The sequence below is a fragment of the Phyllostomus hastatus genome, unplaced genomic scaffold, assembly GCF_019186645.2.
Source record: "Phyllostomus hastatus isolate PE091 unplaced genomic scaffold, TTU_PhHast_1.1 phas_scaffold_585, whole genome shotgun sequence".
Taxonomy (NCBI): Eukaryota; Metazoa; Chordata; class Mammalia; order Chiroptera; family Phyllostomidae; genus Phyllostomus; species Phyllostomus hastatus.
The window spans coordinates 5,474,020-5,494,666 of record NW_025334037.1 but is presented as its reverse complement, the minus strand read 5'-3'; the positions used below and the strand labels follow the sequence as shown (position 1 = coordinate 5,494,666).

Here is a 20,647-nt window from a genome sequence, read left to right as displayed (position 1 = left end):
TACTCATTTGAAAATTATTACATACTTTGTAAATTTGTTTAATTTACTTTAACCTTACTAAAAATTGCATAAGGTTATTAAACCTTAGGTTTAAATTGTTATCTTTCCCTTTTTTTCTTTTAGTTAATGGAATTTCTCAGCGACAGTAATGAAGCAGCAGCTGCTGATGTCTTGGAGTTTGTTCGTGAAGCCATTCAGCGCTTTGATAACTTGAGAATGCTTATTGTTGAGAAGATGCTTGAAGTCTTTCATGCTATAAAATCCGTCAAGTATGTTTAAAATCTGTTTAAATGTAAAGTCAAATAAACACTTTATCAGCATCTGTCTTGCAAGGGTCAGTTGATACAAAATACAAGAGCAGAACAGAACAATGACTTAAGACAATCAAGACAAAATAAGAATGACAATAAACATTACCATACACCCATCCTTGGCTGATCCATAACCTATTGGGAAATTTTTTTTTTACGGTTATGGTGATTTAGTTTGATTTTTCTGTCATGATTGCCTCTAAAACAGTATGACTCCTAAAGTGACTAAGGACATACTTGTTTGGTTATCATTATTATTTACATGCCCCTTTATAATTTATTAAAGTGAAGGATTGTGCCCGGTGGTGTGGTTCAGTTGGCATTTTGTCCCATAGACCAAAAGGTTACCTGTTTGATTCCTGTGGCACATACCAAGGTTGTGGGTTTGGTTCCCGATTGGGCCATGTGCGGGAAGCAACTGGTTGATGTTTCTCTCACAGTGATATTTCTCCCTCTCCCTCCCTACTTTCTCTATATAAACAAACATGTTATATATAAACATTATATAAAACATATGTAATATGTTTTTTAATAAAAAAAATAAAGTGAAGGATTGCAAATGCACCCAGAATGTGACATTACATTTTTCCCTTCAGATAGTCTTTACTAGTGAGAAAGGACTTTTGCATTCAAATTTTGTTCATTTAAAGCATCTGATAGATAGACTATAACAGACTTGCATTATATCTACCTAGGTAAAAAATAAGGGACTATTACAAAGTTTTTCTGATTGAAAATGTATTGACATTTAGGGAAGTAGGAAAGATTTGGCTCCTTTGTGAGAAAAAAAAGTATCAAAGTTTTGCTTTTTGAATCCATGCATGATCTGTTAGAGCTTTCGTTTCTAGGATTTTTTAAAAAGTAACTTTAATGAAAATCTTAGGGAAAAGATGAGTTTTTTTAACATTTTTAACTAGAAAATTGTTGCTTTCTTTACTTTTGTTGTTGTTATTGATCCTTTTACACTCCTTCCTTATTCATTGTTCTGGTCAGCATCTTGCCTGTTCTTTTTAGTGACTACAAATAAAAAGTACTTTTTACATTAAAATCATAAATTTTTTATAGTTGTGTTAAGATAAACTTTTATCTTAACTCTGTCCTAAAAGGAGGATAACTAACACCTCTCTGTGAAACTTAGTTTACCAGTTTTTAAATGCCCCTAATAATGATGGATGAGAGTAATTATTTTCCTTTTAATGCTTGTGATTCTGGGAGAATTAAACTTATTGTCTTTGGTTATATTTCTTAAAATGTCATTAATAATCCCTTAGAACTGCAGAATCTTATTTTCTTGCTTGAGCTTAAATTCACAAAGAAAAATGGCTTCAAGATTTGTTGACAAGTCAGTGTTTCAGAACTTGTATTCTTGTTTTAGGATTTACCGGGGAGCATTGTGGATTCTGGGAGAATACTGTAGTACCAAGGAAGACATCCAGAGTGTGATGACTGAGGTCCGAAGGTCCCTGGGGGAGGTATGTTTTACTTTAGTTGTAACTGCTACTTTATTATTTTTTTCTTAAAATCTTGTTTCTTTTTAGAGAGGGGGAGGGAGGGAGAAACATCAGTGTGTGGTAGCCTCTCTCACACCCGTCACTGGGGACCTGGCCCACAACCCAGGCATGTGCCCTGACTCGGAATGAAACCAGTGACCCTTTGGTTCTCAGTCCAGCGCTCCATCCACTGAGCCGCACCAGCCAGGGTATAACTACTTTAGATGGTGATTTTTACTTTAGTACATTTGCCTTTTTTCCCCTCTTTTTTTACATCTGACTTTTATGTGTTGATTCAGTTTTCACTTTCGTGTTTTCATCTGAGCTAAAGAGTACTGAAAAATGTATTTTAGTTACCCAGATAATGAAACCTAACAGCTGTGGGAAATTTGGGAGGGGATTCCCCTTCCCTGTATTATTTACCCTTCTGGGAAAGATTTTATTTGAACAGAATGTTCTGTGTTTTAAAAAAGAAAAAAAACATTTGTAAAACTCTTCTTTAACCTATGTGTTCTGAAAGAAGAATGCAAATACTATAAGAACAAGGCTGACTTGACAGTATTTATGTACTAAAACTGGCAGTAGCATTTCCTTAACCAACAACCATATGGGATAATTAGCTCTGGGACCATGGATATAATTCCTTAACCTGCCTGGGCATGTTTTTTATTTATAAAATAAAGAAATTGATAGATGATTATTGAAGACTCACAAAGCTTTTAAATTAGATAGGCTGGTATTGAGGAATACATGCATAGTAGCCTTTTTTTTTAAAGGGTAGTTGATGAAGTTATTTTGTGCAGTTAAGCCAGATTTATTTCACTTTAGGAGGATGAGGGTTTTTTTGGTTCCGAAAAGGATGGAAAAGAACAATAAGAGTATCCATTTTCTTTTAATCATTGTCCTAAAAGCATTTTCTTACTAAGTAACTTGTGTGGAAAATTAAGATTTGCATTTAACAAAGAAGAAACTAAGGCTCACCCTGATCAGTGTGGCTCTAGTTTCTTGGGCGCCATCCCATAAAAAGGTTGCCAGTTCGATTCCAGTCAGGGCACATGCTTGGGTTGCAGGCTCAGGCCCTGGTTGGGCACATATGAAAGGCAACCAATCAATGTTTCTCTCCTTCTCCTTCCCTTCTCCTCCTTCTAAAAATAAATAAATAAAATCTAAAAAACTAAGGCTCAAAGTAGTTTAATTAATTTGTGTAAAACTATATGACAAGTAACTGGCATATAATACCAAAGCCCCTGTTCTTCTCGCTACATTATCATGGGAAGGAAAGAAAATTGACAGTTCCAACTTCCAAAAATCCCATTGGGGAAATGCTGTTTCTGTAGAAATTATTGAATATTTAAATATGATTTTGTGCCCTGAATGATACGCTCACTGGGTTAGGCATCATCCTGCAGACCAAAGGTTTGCCAGTTCGATGCCTGGTCAGGGCACATGCCTGGGTTGCGAGCTGGGTTCCTGGTTGAAGGCATGCGAGGGGCAACCGATCAGTATCTCCCTCTCTCTCTTCCTCCCTTCCTCTCTCTCTAAAAGTAAGTAAATAAAATCTTTAAATATGATTTTGCTTGCTGTAGATATTATTACTAAATTGATTTTTCCAATTGATTTGTAGATCCCAATTGTAGAGTCAGAAATAAAGAAAGAAGCTGGTGAATTAAAACCTGAAGAAGAAATAACTGTGGGACCAGTTCAGAAATTGGTAACTGAGATGGGCACCTATGCAACTCAGAGTGCCCTTAGCAGTTCTAGGCCCACCAAGAAGGAGGAAGAAAGGTAATTTGCAGCCCTTGTGCCCAGCCAGCTATCCTTTTTTAAATTACTGTTATGAATAAAGCAGTCAAGTGATTTCTCTTACTTGCTTTTATGACCAAAATGGAAATCTTGCCATTTAAGATACTTGAAAGGAGAAGGATATTTAAGTTCTTTCTGTCAGGAATTATGTTGATGGTTTTAATCCTCTGCTCCTTAATAAGTGTTTTTATTGAAATAACCGGTTTCTGTTTAAGCTAGAATCATTTTACTCATACAGAAAACGCTAAGCTGAAGTAACTTTGGTGGTATTGGAGTTTTCGTTGCCATTCAAGAAACATTTTGGAAGATTTTCCACTTTTAACTGATGGAATAAAATTTTGATGATTTCCTCATTTTATTCTCAGTTTTATAGTGAAGATGATGAAAATAATGCCTAAAATTGTAATGATTACTTATTACATGCTGGGCATTATACTTGTAGTTCACCCATATAATCTTCACAGCAGCCCATTGTGATTGAGTATATTATTGTCCTATTTTATAGAAGAGGAATTTGAGGCTCGGAGTTTATAACTTAACCCAAAGGCACACAATAAGTAAATACTGTAGATAAGCTGGGATCATTGGCTTCAGCGCATGTACCCTTCACCACTTTCTCTTTATTTGTTTCTATATCATTTTTAGAAGGTTTTTAAAACCTTCTAAAAGGTTAACTTCTAGAAGGTTAAAAGGTTAGTAGGTTTTTAAATCCATGTATTATTTTATTTTTCCTTTTTCATTCTGAGAGCTGAAGAGAGCTAGTTCATATCCTCCTCACTGAAGGGTGGCAGTGAGAGTGTTAAGTAGCCTTACTTGAATCATTTATGCAGAAGCTGTGTGCTGCTTAAGAAGTTGGTGTGTTTCACCTTCTTTGATTGCTTTGCAGACCTCCCCTGAGAGGATTCCTTCTGGATGGAGATTTCTTTGTTGCTGCCTCCCTTGCCACAACTCTGACCAAGATTGCCTTGCGCTACGTAGCTTTGGTTCAGGAGAAGAAAAAGCAAAATGTAAGTCTATTTATTCTACATTTACCCAACAAGTGAACATTGAGTGTCTTCTGTGTGCATTGCACTGTGAGAGACCCAGAAGTGAATGCTAAAGTTCCTCTTGTGAAAGAGCTTATGGTTTAATGGGGGAAGTGGACACTGTACTATAATGTTAGTATAATATTGACAAAGTGATACAACAATACTACCTTATGATGAGTCCAGTGGAAGAGATGTAAGGGTTTACAAAGGCATTTCTGTGTGCTAGGATTAGTCGAGGCTCAGTGAACGATAAGCCTATCTCCAACATCTTCATCCAGTTAGTCATTGCCTATTTTATTCCAGAAATGTCTCTTAAATGTTTCCATTTCTACAGTTCATAACCTTCATCATAGCTTCTGACCATTCTGACTATATGCTCATTTAAAGTAATGTACTTCCATTCTCCCCAACCCCTAATACCATTCTTTGTTTTGTTGTTCTATAGTTTATTTCTACATATCATATCAATCTATGATGCTTTGTAATTATTTATGCATTAAATAGTTAATTATCTTTTTATATATATGTACCCTTTTTTTCCACTTCTTATTTATCTAGAGGTCAGACTCAGGTAGGGAGGGGCATACTTAGCCAATAGTAAGAAGTTGAGAGTTGAAACAGGGCAGAAGTTCAGGTACCTTCCTGGATGCCTTTTAAAACATTTTTTTTTAGATAATTTTTTATGGTAAAAAGACATAACATGAAATTTACCATTTAACTATTTTTAAATATATAGTTCAGTGACATTAAGTACATTCACACTGTTGAGCAGCCATTACCACTATCTAGAACTTGTCATGATCCCAAACTGTAACTGTACTGAGTAAACAGTGGTTCCCCATACCTTCTGCCAGTCCTAGGCAACCACTGTTCTACTTTCTGCCTCTGTAAATCTACCTAGCCTATATACCTCATATAAGTGGGTCATATAATATTTGCCTTTTTACAACTGACTTACTTTGCTTAGCACAGTGTCTTCAAACTTCGTCAGTATGGTAGCATTTATCAGAATTTCCTTCTTAAGGCTGTACGCATAATATTCTTCTGTTTTTGTTTGTTCACCTGTTGAAAATAGTCAATTTTCTTTTAAAGATTCTTTTAAATGAGAAAAAAAAATACTTGTTTTTACCATGTATGGTAGAATTGTGAATGGTTTATCTTTGCTCATTTTCACATTGCTAAAATAAATAGGGAGTGAGGGAATAACTAATAAGAAAAAATTACTCCTGGTCACAGCACTGAAGTACAAATCTTGTTAATGTGGAGATAGAAACATCAAAAGATAGAATTACAGTACCAGATATAATAACAAAAATTTTTCCTTCTTCCAGAAAGAGTTTAATGTAGTTTTTGTCTGTGAAACACTTTTTTCTTTAGTGTGATTATTTTGTTTTATAATACTGCAGTTTCATTTAGCGTTATAATATTTTTCCATGTTAATTTAAACTGTTCTTAACGATAGTTATATTTAATAGCTACATTAACAGTCCATTAAATTCCTTCATTTACTTAAGCCAACATATAATTAGACATTTTCATTTTAGATTTGGGATTTTCAAAGGATTGTTTTGTGTGTTTTTTTTTTAAGATTTTATTTATTTTTAGAGAGAGGGGAAAAGAGGGAGGGAGGGAAACATTAATGTGCAGTTGCCTCTCACACACCCCCTACTGGGGACCTGGCCTGCAACCCAGGCATGTGCCCTGACTGGGAATTGAACAGGTGACACTTTGGTTCACAGGCTGGTGCTCAATCCACTGAGCCACACCAGCCAGGGCACAAAGGATTGTTTTTAACTTTTATGATTAAAGGAGCCATAAAAGACATTTATAGGGCCAGCAAATTGCAAGGTATATTATCTTTTTATCAATTTATTTTGATTTATGGACAATAATTTATTTTGTAACTCTCTCTGAGCCATTATTTATTTATGCAGGTCTTGTCACAGTATAATCACGTCTTCTTTAAATTATGCTTTTTAAAAGTCTCCAAGATTCCTTGTCTCATGGTCCTCTTCGATTTTCTCTCATGGAAAGGCTGCTTCAGTTGTTCAGGTTGGGAGGACATTTGCTGACATTTGAGAGAGCCAGGTTTCTGATGACATAGCTGGTTCATGAAGTTGGCTGCATTTGGTACAAGGCAGGTGGAAGTTTGGTTGTTTATCATCACACTAGCTCTCCTTCACTTATGCCTTTTTCATTGCTCTTCATTTTTTTGTGTAGATCTGAGTTTCTTTTTGGTATCATACACCTTTTGCATAAAGAGTTTGCTTCAGATTTTCTTTTGTCATGCAGATCTGTTGGCATTGAATTCTCTTGGTTTTTGTCAGAAAAAGTATTTCTCCTTCATTTTTGAAAGATATCTTTGTTACGATATATATTTCTATTGAGAACATTTTAATTTCAGTGCCTTGAAGATGTTGTTCCATTGTCTTCTCGCTGACAGTTACAAAGATGTAGCTTCATTATCTTGAAGCGTTCTGATGAGAAGCCGCTGTCATTCTCTTACCTCTGCATGGAATGTGTCCTGTGTTCCCTGGCTGATTTCAGATATTCTTATCACTGGGTTCCAGTAATTTGATTAGGATGTGCCTTGGTGTGGTTTTCTTCATGTTTACTTGCTTGGGCTTTACCGAGCTTCTTGGATATATGGGTTTATAGTTTTCATCAAATTTGGGAATTTTTTAAGCCATTATTTCTTTAGCTCCTTTTTTTTCTTGTTCTCTCCTTGTTCCTCTACTTCTGGTGACAGTTCAGAGGATTGTTGAACTTATTCTTCTGGTTCTTTCCCAGGCCTCTGATAGATTTTCATGTATGTGTGCACATCAATACTTAGCCAAAGACAGTTTGTCAGTAACATTTAGCATGTGTTGGGATAATGTTACATAAGACTCAAAAATTACTTTCTATTCACTTTGTGGTAGATCCTGAATAGCAGAGTAAGTGCTATGATGTCAATATGAAGGTCTGGGGAAGTCACTGAAGGTATTCACATGTGGAGTGAAGTGATTGGTGTACAATAAGGATTAAGATAGCAGCAGCAGGTGATCACACTTAGTGTCACCAATAGTGAGACAACCTAATATTATATGCCTCCTGATGTGATACGGGAGAGATATACATCATCATCCCTCTGGTATCTAACCAGAAGTGGGGGGCAGTCTGTAAAACAGCTAGTCTAGGCTCTTTTAAAAAGTCCCTGTGAGGGAAAACAATACACAATCCAGGGGGCTGGTCTGGATTAAAAGGAACTAAGGAGAGTAAGAGTCAAATAAAATACGTGAAGCTGATCCCAGATTTTAGAAAACAATGAAAACATTTTGTGAGAATTAGGAAGATTATTTTAGATTTACAGTGTACAGTAAATATATTTTGGGATTGTTACATTTCTCAGGTGAGATAATGATATTGCAGTTATATAGGAAGTTGTTCTGATTTTTTTTTATCCTCACCCAAGGACATGCATATTGAATTTAGAGAGAGGGAGAGAAATATCGATGTGAGAGAGAAACACTGATTGGTTGCCTCGCAGGTGCCCCAATTGGGGGCCAAATCCAAAACCTAGGTATGTGCCCGGACCGGGAATCAGACCCGTGATGTTTTGGTTTATGGGACACTGCTCCAGCCAACTGAGTCACACCAACCAGAGCAGCTGTTCTGATTCTTAATAGATGTATGCTGAAGTACTTAGGAGGTGAAGAGTCTTACTTTTATATGTTTACTTAAAAAAATAAGTGTACATGTATGTAAGTGAAATAAGTAAAAAACAAAATGATAACTATGAAATATATCATTCTTTTGACTTTGCTGTAGTTGAAATTTTAAAAAGCACTGGCGTGTGGAGGGGTTAGAGTAATGCAGGACAGTTAAAAAGCCATTGTTGTCTTTTAGTTGAAGGTTAGTGGAGGTTTTAGAGGATGGCAGCTAGCACAGAAAGGAAGAAGTAGGATGCAAAAAAGAAATGAAAAGATTTGAAATCTTATTCAAGTGATGTGAAAATTAGTTTTATTTCTTGGGTTGTGAGTTACAATAAAGTAACATTATTGCAATTGCAGAATCATGACAATAAATAACCCATATCTCTTCTTTTCTAGTCCTTTGTCGCTGAGGCTATGTTGCTCATGGCCACTATCCTTCATTTGGGAAAATCCTCTCTTCCTAAGAAGCCAATTACAGATGATGATGTAGATCGAATTTCCCTGTGCCTCAAGGTCTTGTCTGAATGTTCACCTTTAATGAATGACATTTTCAATAAGGAGTGCAGACAGTCCCTTTCACACATGTTATCTGCTAAACTTGAAGAAGAAAAATTATCCCAAAAGGTAAGGTATATATCATAAAGCCATAAAAGTGCCTTGTTGCTTTAAAAAAAAACTCAGTCCTCATATGTGGAATAAGGCTGTCCCTATTAAAGGCTTACAAAAAGCTATTTTTCTTTCCATATTAAACATAGACATGTGTTTGTTTTCTCAACACAGAAAGAATCTGAAAAGAGGAATGTGACAGTACAGCCTGATGACCCCATTTCCTTCATGCAACTAACCGCTAAGAATGAAATGAACTGCAAGGAAGATCAGTTTCAGCTGAGTTTGCTGGCAGCAATGGGTAACACACAGAGGAAAGAGGCAGCAGATCCCCTAGCATCTAAACTTAATAAGGTAACAAAATGTCAAATACACTGGTAAATTATTTAAATTGGCTATTAAGAAAGTAGTAATCAGGAAGTTGCTGGTCTCCTTTTTTAAAAGAAAACAAGTTATACAGCATCAGTTTTGATCAAGTCACTGTGATAGGTTTATTAAACACAATAGAAACTCAGAAGCTGATAAAGTACTTTACTATATGGTAGTACATGATTTTATAACTTGTTGAAATCATAGTGTAATAATCATAGTGTAATACACAGCGCCAGGGGATCCTTAGAGGTTAAGTAAAGCTTTTAGAGGCCAAGGCTCTGATCTCCTCCTTGACACCTTGCCCTCAGCTTTTCCTTTGTCCTGCTGCTTTAAATAGAGCAATTCTACATTTATGTTCTTAATATATTGAATTCCATATAGGATTTTATTTGGAAAACTATACTACACTCAGAATATATAAATTTATAAATCATTGATCTAGTTTAATACTGTTGTCTGTTAGATGAGTAAACAGTCTCAAATTAATTTTGTTGTCCTTGAGATAAGGTTAGTTGCAGAACTGGAACTACTAGAACACTTGACCTCCTTTCCAAGGTAGTTGATCTCAATGTTTGAGTTAAAGGTTTAAAAAATTTTATTTTAAAAAATTGTGTAAAATTTAGATAACATCAAAATTTACCTTCTTAACTATTTTTAAGTGTACAATTCAGTGGCTTAAGTACATTCATATTGCCCTGGCCAGTGTGGTTCAGTTGGTTGGGCATCGTCCTATAAACTGAAAGGTCACGGGTTTTATTCCTGGTCAGGGCACATGCCTTGGTTGCAGGTTTGGTCCCTGTTTGGGGTACATGCAAGGGGCACTGGTTGACATTCTCTCTTGCATCGATGTTTCTCTTTCTCTCTCCTTTCCTTTCCCTCTCCCTAAAAATCAATAAGTATGTCCTCTAGTGAGGAATTAAAAAAAGTATATTCATATTATTGTGCATCCATCCCCAGAACTTTTTTCATCTTGCAAAACTGAGACTCCATACTCATTAAATAACTCCCATTCCCTCTCTCCTCAGTCCCTAGCAACCACCATGCTACTTTCTATCTATGAATTTGACTGCTCCAGGTACCTTACATTAGTGGAATCATATAATATTTATCCTTTTGTGACTGGTTTATTTCACTTAACTTGATATCTTCAAGATTTATCCATGCTGTAGCATGTGTCAGAATGTTTTTTTAAGGCTTAATAATATTTCTTTGTGAATATATACTAAATATTGTTTATCCATTCATCTTGTTAATGGACACTTGGGTGGCTTTCACCTTTTGGCTATTTTGAATAATGCTGCTACGGACATGAATTTACAAATACCTGTTTAAGGCTCTGCTTTCATTTCTTTTGGGTTATAACCAGAAGTGGAATTACTGGATTATATAGTAATTCTGCTTTAATTTTACATAGTAGCTATTTTACATTCTAACTCCCAGTACACAAGAGTTCTCCATGTCCTTGCTAACACTTTTCCTTTTTTAAAAAAATAGTAGCCATACTAGTGAGTATGGATTGGTATCTAATTGTGGTTTTGATTTTCATTTCCCCAATGTTAAGTGATATTTGGCATTTTTCCATGTGCTTATTGGCTATTTGTATATCTTCTTTGGAGAAGTGTCTATCCAAGCTTTCAGCTCACTTTTTAAATCTGGTTGCTTATTTATTTTTGTGTTTAGTTATAGTAGTTCTTTATATATATTCTGAATGCAAGTCCCTCATCAGATATATGATTTGTATATATGTTTTTACCATTCTGTGAGTTGCTTTTCACTCTGTTAATAGTGCCCTTTGATGCATAAAAATTTTTAATTTTGATGTACTTCCATTTATCTATGATTTCATTTGCTGTCTGTGTTTTTGGTGACAATATTATGTCCTAAAACTGCTATGTTTCGGATGTTTTTTAAAAATTTGGGGGGAAACGTTTAAAAAATTATCTTCATGGAATCATACACATTTCTTGTTATATAATCTATTTATTTCATTCCTGAACTTGGATAGCAGGGACTGCCACATGATCTGAATTTTATTGGGTTCTTGAGTTTTGGAGAACTTCTAGTGAGTTTAGATGCTGAGGGATTTAACTGAAATGTATCCATATCTATTTCCTAAGTTGCATGTTTGTTTAATGTATTTGCTGGTCATATTTAATGTCTTTCTAGTACTGAGATATAAACTCTAGGGCCTATTATTTCTAACGTCCCTGTTTTGATTTACTGTGGCTGCATTACAAAACAATTTTATTATACCTGTTTCAAAATGACTTGTCTAATTTAAGCACATCTGTTAATTACCTAACAGACTTAATCATTTTGGCTAGAATATGTTTGGCTAAATTGTCTCAGTCACTTGATTATCTCTTAATTTTTGTTTGACAGGTCACCCAGTTGACAGGTTTCTCAGATCCTGTATATGCAGAAGCTTATGTTCATGTCAACCAGTATGATATCGTCCTGGATGTGCTTGTTGTGAACCAAACCAGTGACACTTTACAGAACTGCACATTAGAGTTAGCTACTCTAGGTGAGCAAGTTTACTGTAAGGGAAGGATATTTATAGTAAATCTTTATGACGGATTATTAAGAGATGTGCACACATTTTAGGATAAGAATTCTCTTGAGTCCTTTGTGACATTTTAGTCAAGGCTTAGTATTACACTTAATACTTTGTCTTTTTCAACTCCAGTTTTTGGAAGCTCTGTGGTACTTTCTTATGCTTATGCTTTAGTACATCCAAATAGGTTTATTCACTGAACTCGATTGCAAATGCAAATTTTTCCAAATAGAAATAAGAGCTGTTTAAGTTACAGATTTACCAAGTAGCTTAGTTAAATTTTTAATTTCCTTAGTACAGAACTAAGTATTTTCTGAGTCTATAACCAATATTTACTACATGTGGCCAGAGCAATATATCCTTAATATTTAGCAATGTGATCTTTTATTTTTCTTATTAAAGAAACAGGAATCAGACTTTCGACACTTCTACATCTGGCTTTGAAGTTGTGAAATATAAATTGTGTACGGGAACAGTGAGGTGCCCCTAGTAAGTCCCACATGGGCTAAAGAGTTAACAAGAGTAACTCTTGAAGCTATCAAGAGAAAATATACTTCTGCCCTCAGCACAGCTTGATGTCTATATAAATAACTATGTTTCTAAGAATTTACATCTTTCTGTTGTTTTATCTTTCTTTGTAATGGATTATATAGTTTATGACTTAAGCTTTTTGAGAAGTTTATAATCATTCATTGAAATAAAATGGTATGCCCAAAGGACCCTCACACACTCACGTGTGCGCACACACATGAATTAAATATAGAATTATTCTGAAGAGGCTATTACCTTTTAAAAGAAAGTGCATATTGATATGCATAATGTATTAAATGATTTTTTATTTTGTCCTCATAATACTTGAATCATAACCCTCTCTTGTTTCTTACTTTGCTAGAAACTACTAAGCTGCATATATTTTAAAAATTTACAATTTGAGAGGTGCATATATATGTCTTTGTAACTATGTCTAAATTTTTTTCAGGGGATCTGAAACTTGTGGAAAAGCCGTCTCCTTTGACACTTGCTCCTCATGATTTTGCAAACATTAAAGCTAATGTCAAAGTAGCATCAACAGAAAATGGAATAATATTTGGTAACATAGGTAAGGCATTATTTTACAGCATGTGGTGTTTGAATACTTTTATTAAAGAATTATTGTAATGAATCACTCTGTGACATTTCTTGAGGACAGAACCTGAATCTATTCATTTATGGAGCACCTGCTAAGGTACCAAGCACTGTACTATATTTTAGATATACAGAAATAAACCAGATAGAGTCACTGTCCTCAAGAAACCGTCAAGCAAGAGGAGATAAATAAATATATAATTACAATGCAGTGTGACAAGAGCTAGTTTATCTACTATGTGCTCTGGGGTCATGGGAGAAAGTGCTAACAGTATGGAAGGCTTTGTAAAGGCTGATGGCATGTTATCAGAGGATAACATTGGAACTTGGTCTAAACTTTGCATAAGCATTTGTTGTCAAGTCACCAAAGTTACAGAGGCATTCAGTCAATAAACTATTTCATTTTTATTTTTATTTTTTAGCAATTTCTGTAGTAGGGTGGGGTCTATCATGGTAAGAAACAAACGACCTCTGTCCTCAGCTTACAGGCGAGTACAGGAAAACAGATATGTAAAGTAGATATGTGCAATTCATAATGGTAACTGTTACGAAAGAAGTCTGTGGGAATCTATGAAGCATTAGCTCAGTTCTCTCAACACGGGGGTGGTGGAGGGGGAAGATCAGGATAGTCTTTGTGGAAGAGTTAATTCTCAAGTAGGGTTTTAAAAGATCAGTAAGTGTTCTGCAGATAGACAGGGATTCAGCTGGAACAAAGGCATGTTTATACCTGGAGTTTACATGGACCAGAGGGTGGTGGTAGAAAAAAATGACTTTAAGAAAGTTAGTGGGAGCTATATTCTACTTGTCATGCTAAGGATTTTGTACTTTATCCTGCATATAAATGGAGAGCCATTAAGGAGTTATAAGTGAGTTACATGATTAAATGTTTCTGTGACAGCACTATAGAAGACTCATTGGAAGAGGCAGGATGATTAACTAGTAGACTATTGCAGGAGCACAGGTGAGACATGACAGAGCTTGAGCCAACTCAGTAGTGGTTGGGATGGAGAGAAGGGCTAAGGATAATAGATATTAAGGAGCTAGAATGCCCAGGACATGGTTCCTGACTGAAGAGGAAGTAGCTAGAGTAACACTCAGATTTCTTTTTTATTTGAGGTTTCAAATAGCCTTTTGTTGTACCAGTGGAGAGTAACATTCTACTTAAAAATCCAAGAGGCATTTTTCAAAGATACAACTGAAAAGAAGGGAGGAGACACAAATAAAGGAAGACCACCAAAAGGCTCAGGGATAACTTATACTCCAATTTCCTAATTGAGTTTATGTTTGTCAGTCACTAAAACAAGGAATATAGAGAAGAGAAGAACAAATTTGAGAGACAAAGTTAAATCTTGAGCAGGTTGAGTAATAAAGTATCTGAAGATATTCCAGGGCAATTTTGACATAAGTCTGGAACTTGAACCAGAGGTAAATATTTGTTTAAAAGCTGTAGAAGTAGAAGAAATAACCAAGGGGACTTAAAATTGAAAAGAGAAGAGATTTGAAAACCAAGTCCAGGAGAACAGTGATAGTGACAGCCTGGTCAGAGGAGGAGAAGCCTACAAAGGAGTCTGAGGAGTGAGAAGAGAAGGCAGGAAGAATTTTCAAGAAATGTCTGCACTGGTAAAAGGTCAAATAACATGAAATCTAAAAGAGGATCTTTTGGATTTGGTGATTAATGATACTAAAATTTGTCTTGTCCATGTCTTGGGCAGTGGTGATAAGTTGAAGACTAAATAGGAGGTAGAGGAATAGAGATAGTGAATACAGACTATTCTGAGTGTAGGACCTCGGTTTTGATATGAGTGAGAGAGAGCATTAGAATAGAAATCAAGGATGAGGGAGACTTATTTTTTAAGGTGAGAATGTCTTGAGTATGTTCATAGGATGATTATAAGGGAAGCAAGTCAGTAGAGAATGCAAAGGTAAAGACAGAGTAAAAGAGGTAATGGTTGGTGAACCAAAGCAGGGATCACAGATGGCAGGAAATACTAACCTTAAAGAGAATGGGCAGCACTTCTCTGATACAAAAGGCAAGAAGGTGAGAGTGGTTTCAGAGAAAGATACATTTATTTTTAGAAGTGGGGCTGAAAATTAAAGGAACATATTCTTGGTAACCTCAGTTTTCTCTGAAAGTAGGTAAGTTGGGGGAATGTCAAGAGATGAGGCTAGGAAGAAAGGAAGGCTCCAATGAGATTATGACTTTATACCATGGAAAAAATAGTCATAGAAGCATATAATCTTATATCATGAAGTTCTATGGCTCAGCAGTATTCATTCAAAAATATTAACCCTGGCTGGTGTGGCTCAGTGGTTGAGTGCCTGCCTATGAATCAAAGGGTCGCCAGTTTGATTCCCAGTCAGGGCACATGCCTGGGTTGAGGGCCAGGTCCCCAGTAGGGGGCATGTGAGAGGCAGGCACACATTGAAGTTTCTCTCCCTCTCTTCCTATCTCTTTTCCCCTCTCTAAAAAATAAATAAATAAAGATATTTTTTAAAATAATTTCTTAAGCACCTACTATGGGAACACTACTATGGGAATACTACTATTTGTGTATTCTCCTGGTGTGCCTTACATACAGCAATTGAGTTTGAATCCTGGCTCCTACTACTTACTAGTTCTATGACCTTGAGCAATTTAATTAGCTTCTCTTTGTTTTTGCTTCTTCATCTGTAAGTTGGAAGATAATAATACTGTAACATAGGATTGATGTGAATATTAAACAAGTACTATTTGTAAAGCATTTAGAATACAGCAATGTTTGTACAGTAAGCATTATATAAATATTTAGTATCATAATTATTACTTAGAAATATTAAAACTTTTTAAAGTAAAATTTGCCTCTAGTGATTGAGAATTGTTTTTTGTGTGTATATTGCAGTTTATGATGTCTCTGGAGCAGCAAGTGACAGAAATTGTGTGGTCCTTAGTGATATTCACATTGACATCATGGACTATATCCAGCCTGCAAGTTGCACAGATGCTGAATTCCGTCAGATGTGGGCCGAATTTGAATGGGAAAACAAAGTTAGTCCTGGGAGATTTATTAAAACTCCTTATTTTTGTTTCTTTTTAGCTAGTGTTGAGGGATTCTTCTAGAAAATTAATCCTGTTAAAAAATGTTAGATGTGAAAAACAAAGTCTTTCAGTATCTATTCTTGCAAATTAGCCTTAGTTGAAAGTCATGCAAGTTAGTTTGGTAAGTAGCTGTTGGAAATCTGTGAGAGTGTAATTACTCTGGTTGATTGATTGATTGACAATATAGACAATATTCCATTTATTGTATGTATGAATAATACATTATCATTGGATTTGGTGTCCAAAAGAGGCTTTACAAAGTCAGTGGCTTGCTGCACAGCTTTCTTTGAGCCTTGATTTTTATTAGAAATACTTTAGATGCAGTGCTCTGTTGATTTTCTGCGAAGTTATCTATATCTGAAAATTCTGATACCATCCTGCATTTTGTTGGGTTTTATAGATGTCATTTATTTTTTTTGTTGTCTATCCTTTCTCACTAAATACTTGGAAGAATGGTCTCATATGACATATGAGTGAGTGTTTCTCAATCCCAACATAAGAAATTCACAACTTTCTTATTGTAAGAATTATAACCTACATAGGTGAAGAAAAATGAAAACAGCGTAATATGATTTTATGTATCTTTATGTACTTGTATTGCTTTTAGTAAAATTGTTTGATATTGAAAAAAAAATTTTAAAGAAATTACAATCTTTTTGACTTTTTTCTGTGTCTTTACAGGTGACAGTTAACACAAATATAATTGATTTAAATGACTATTTACAACACATATTAAAGTCAACCAACATGAAATGCCTTACTCCAGAGAAGGTAAGATTTGACTGAGACCTTCTGAAATCCAGTAGAGAGGAATATGGTAGATTCCAGGCTTCTTGTATACTCTCTAGTGTATTTTTGCTATTATTCAGCATGAGAAAAGCAGCGTCTTTCTGGACTAGCTAAAAGAAGTTATCCCATAGCATGTATGAATCTGTTTACCTCTTTCTTCTGCACTATATCAGTCTGCTTGTTCCTAGTGCAAGGACCCAATTGAATCGTCAAATTAGTTTCTCTTTCAGTCTTATCCCTTTCAGCTAAAGGCTTATTTCAAAATAATTTCTGATACTCAGCTAGAAAATATTCATGATGTCTTCTTTTGGCTCCTCTTGTGGGATAGAATATATCTGTTTATGTAGAAAATTGTTGATATACTTTGCTTATCTGCTATGTTTGTGTATGTGTGAAAAACAAAAGACCAGAAAGAAAAAATAAAGTTTTTATAATATTTGTTTTATCAGTGAAAGAATGTCTGCTGCCAGATAAGTGAGTCCAATAGTACTCTGTGAGCTGTTGGATATACAGTAATGAACAAAATTAAAGTAAATCTTTTTCTTCATGAAGCTTAGGTCTGATGTGGGAGGCAGTCAAAAAACTATAAGTAAACAGAGAATGTATAAATACAAGTTAGGATAAGTGTTACTTCTTTACATTCAGGTTTATATACACATGGTAAAATCCATACTGTTTACATGTGTAGTTCCATGAGTTTAGACAAATTTATACAGTCATGTGCTCACTACCATATGATAACTACTATTTTAGTGATAATTTGTCTGTGTTCTTCAGTCTTGCTTACGTGTAAGTTCTTTAGTAATAATAGAGTACTGAATTTGTCACGGATTTCTTCCAGGCACTTTCTGGTTACTGTGGCTTTATGGCAGCCAACCTCTATGCTCGGTCCATATTTGGAGAAGATGCACTTGCAAATGTCAGCATTGAGAAGCCTATTCAACAGGGACCAGAGGCCCCTGTTACCGGCCACATCAGAATTCGTGCGAAGAGTCAGGTAACAGTTGCTTTTATTGAGATCGTCCCTGAATTGAACAAGAGGAGGAAGAATTGATGTCTTTTTTGTTTCTATGTGTAGTATTCTCTGTCCTAGTGTTTTGTGCTAGTAGGTGCATATATATGCAATGTATTCTCTGAATAGAAATACACCTTCGGATTTATTAAAATGACTCACCTTTTGGGCCTTATTTTGGATATTTGCTTAAAAGCAGATCAATTCCCATGGGGTATTTGTGAAATGGGTTCTTTAGAGTTTTTTTTGAAATCCAAACTATAAATCTAGTAACTGTCTGTAAATCTAGCACTAAAAGTACCTAACCAAGTAAGGTGGTTTTGGTGAGTCTGATTTGTACATCCTTGGTTTCATTGTCAAAGGTTGTATTATTGAATGGGGGCTTGGTTAAGATAGAATAACCTGCTGGTTTTACATAGTGTCAATAATTATAAATATTTTCATTCTTGTTTACAGGGCATGGCCTTAAGTCTTGGAGATAAAATCAACTTGTCTCAGAAGAAAACCAGTATATAAGAATAAACAAAAAGTCCTTGCAGCTTTACAGCTAAAATTTAGGTATGGGCTTACTGGACTCCAGCATCTTTTGTACTCTTTCATGCTTTATGTTATATAGGATCTGAGTTCATGCTGAATGCATTGCAGCCAATAATTTATAGCCTTTCCCTTAAATCAAGATTGAGTTTAAAATTATAGTTTGTCTTTTGTCTTAACAGTTCTGAATGGTGTCTTCAAAGTATATGATGTTTCTCATTGTACCAAGACCATTTTCACAGTACAATAAACAAATCTATTCCTAAATCTTTTGTTATTTTATAAATAAATGTATAATTACATAATTTTAGTTATGTAGCAGTGGATTCCTTTTATTTGCATTATAGATTTCTGTTACAAATTTAAATTACTTTGAGTTGTGTATATATGAACTTTATTAAGAGAATTTACAAACCTACTGATGTGAAATGAGACAGGTCTTGGTTTACTTGATTGAGTTTTACTTAATATTCCGACATCAGTATTTCTAAAAATGTCTCATTATATTATAAAGGACTTTCCTCTGGAATTTAGCTCCAGGAAAAAGTATCAAAGAACTTGAGAAAACACAGCCAGCTTCAGTTTAAAAGAGTAGTATTGTGAATCTTGACTGAAATAAACATACTATTCTAATTATCCTGAATAATTATGAAAAATAGATAACCCAAAATAGATTTTATTCATTCACATTTAGCTCTGGGTGTTCCTTTATATTTGTTAGGAATAAATTGGTTCCTGCCAGTTACTGAAGCTACACTGGGAGAATTCAACTCCAGAGGATTGAAAAAGCTATTCTGTTTCTATGATGCCTCCCTGCTTTACTCCTCCCTTTTTTCTCACTTTACACCAGGTGGGGCACCATCACCTCCTAATATGATAACAAACGCTTTTCTGAGCTGAATTCCCTAAGAGGCTGCTTGTGCTGTCCTTTTGGCCCTTACCTTCCTTGGGCATGATTGAGGTAGTCTGATCTCTTAGCTTGGTGGAACATTAACTGGTCCACTCTGTCTTCCAGTTAGGCTTCAGGCTACATTCAGGATGAGTCCATAGATAAGGTCTGTGAAAGAGTGAAAGCAGCATCTCCTATTTCAGCGCTTGAGTGAGACTGGAATGATTTGTTTGGATTGTCAAGGAAATTGATATCTTGTATGATGTCATAAACTTTGAAACCAATTGCTTATTTAATCAAAAAGAACCAGAGGATTACCAGGCATTTGAGATTCCAGAGCATTGAAATCTCAAAGAGTAGGTGGCTGCCCAATGAAAGACACTAGGGATGTAGGAAGAGAGTGTTGTGTGTTGGGTTGATGCATTGAGGCCAAGTCTGGAGATTTTTAGTGGAAGCAGTGTAACTAATGCAACTTTTTTTGGATAAGATCATTTCCCAAAGTATGCTCCATTGAACATTAGATTTTTTTGTTTTTGTTTAAGATTTATTTTATTTTTAGAGAGGGGAAGGGAGGAGAAAGAAGAGAGAAACATCAGTGTGTAACCACATATTGTCCCCTACTGGGGACCTGCCCTGCAACCCAGGCATGTACCCTGACTAGGAATGAAACCAGCAGCCCTTTAGTTTGCAGGCCGGAGCTCAACCACTGAGCCACACAGGCCAGGGCTGAACATTAGATTTCTTGATGTCATTAGGTTTTCTGAGAGAAAAAGCATCTCAAAGTCAAGTAAGTTTGGGAAAAACTTTATACTATCCTATACTGGGAATTCATCATGCACATTAGCATACTAAAAATTCCAGGAGTAGCCCTGGCTGGTGTGGCTCAATGGATTGAGGGCTGGCCTGCAAACCAAAGGGCCTAGGGCTTGGTTTCCAGTCAGGGCACATGCCTGGGTTGGGGGCCAGGTCCCCAGCAGGGAGCATGCGAGAGGCAACTAACCACGCATCAATGTATCTCTCCCTCTCTCCCTTCCCCTCTCTCTAAAAATAAATAAATAAAATCTTTTAAAAAAATTCCAGGAGTACTTCTGTAAAGAAAGCAGATTAGTTTGGTTTAACCTATCGGATCCTAACCTTATTTGACCAGGGAATTCTTTTTTCATAGAACACTTATTCACAATGTAGGACAGGAAAACTGACTTACCATGTTAAACATTTTGGTTTTGTATTCACAATCCATCAGTATTACATTTAAGATCTCAAGAAATTATGCCGCTGTATGTCCTAGAGTATGCTGCTGTATGTTTGTGAGAAGATTGCCTGCCTAACATATTCAGGTCATTTTTGTTGGGGTCGAATT

At 35.5% G+C, this 20,647-nt stretch overlaps 1 protein-coding gene across 3 annotated transcripts in view; it reads left to right on the top strand.

Moving 5' to 3' along the window:
* Positions 1-18,665, top strand: part of COPB1 (COPI coat complex subunit beta 1) — a 34,963-nt gene extending 16,298 nt beyond the window's left edge. For all 3 annotated transcript variants that reach the window (XM_045825655.1, XM_045825657.1, XM_045825656.1), the window contains exons 11-22: positions 124-269; positions 1,687-1,783; positions 3,426-3,586; positions 4,491-4,611; positions 8,724-8,951; positions 9,108-9,287; positions 11,688-11,832; positions 12,842-12,961; positions 15,867-16,012; positions 16,745-16,834; positions 17,694-17,849; positions 18,321-18,665. In XM_045825655.1, the coding sequence (XP_045681611.1) occupies positions 124-269; positions 1,687-1,783; positions 3,426-3,586; positions 4,491-4,611; positions 8,724-8,951; positions 9,108-9,287; positions 11,688-11,832; positions 12,842-12,961; positions 15,867-16,012; positions 16,745-16,834; positions 17,694-17,849; positions 18,321-18,380 (1,650 nt within the window). In that variant the 3' untranslated portion in view covers positions 18,381-18,665. The remainder of the gene's footprint in view (positions 1-123; positions 270-1,686; positions 1,784-3,425; positions 3,587-4,490; positions 4,612-8,723; positions 8,952-9,107; positions 9,288-11,687; positions 11,833-12,841; positions 12,962-15,866; positions 16,013-16,744; positions 16,835-17,693; positions 17,850-18,320) is intronic.
* Positions 18,666-20,647: the final 1,982 nt, after the last annotated feature.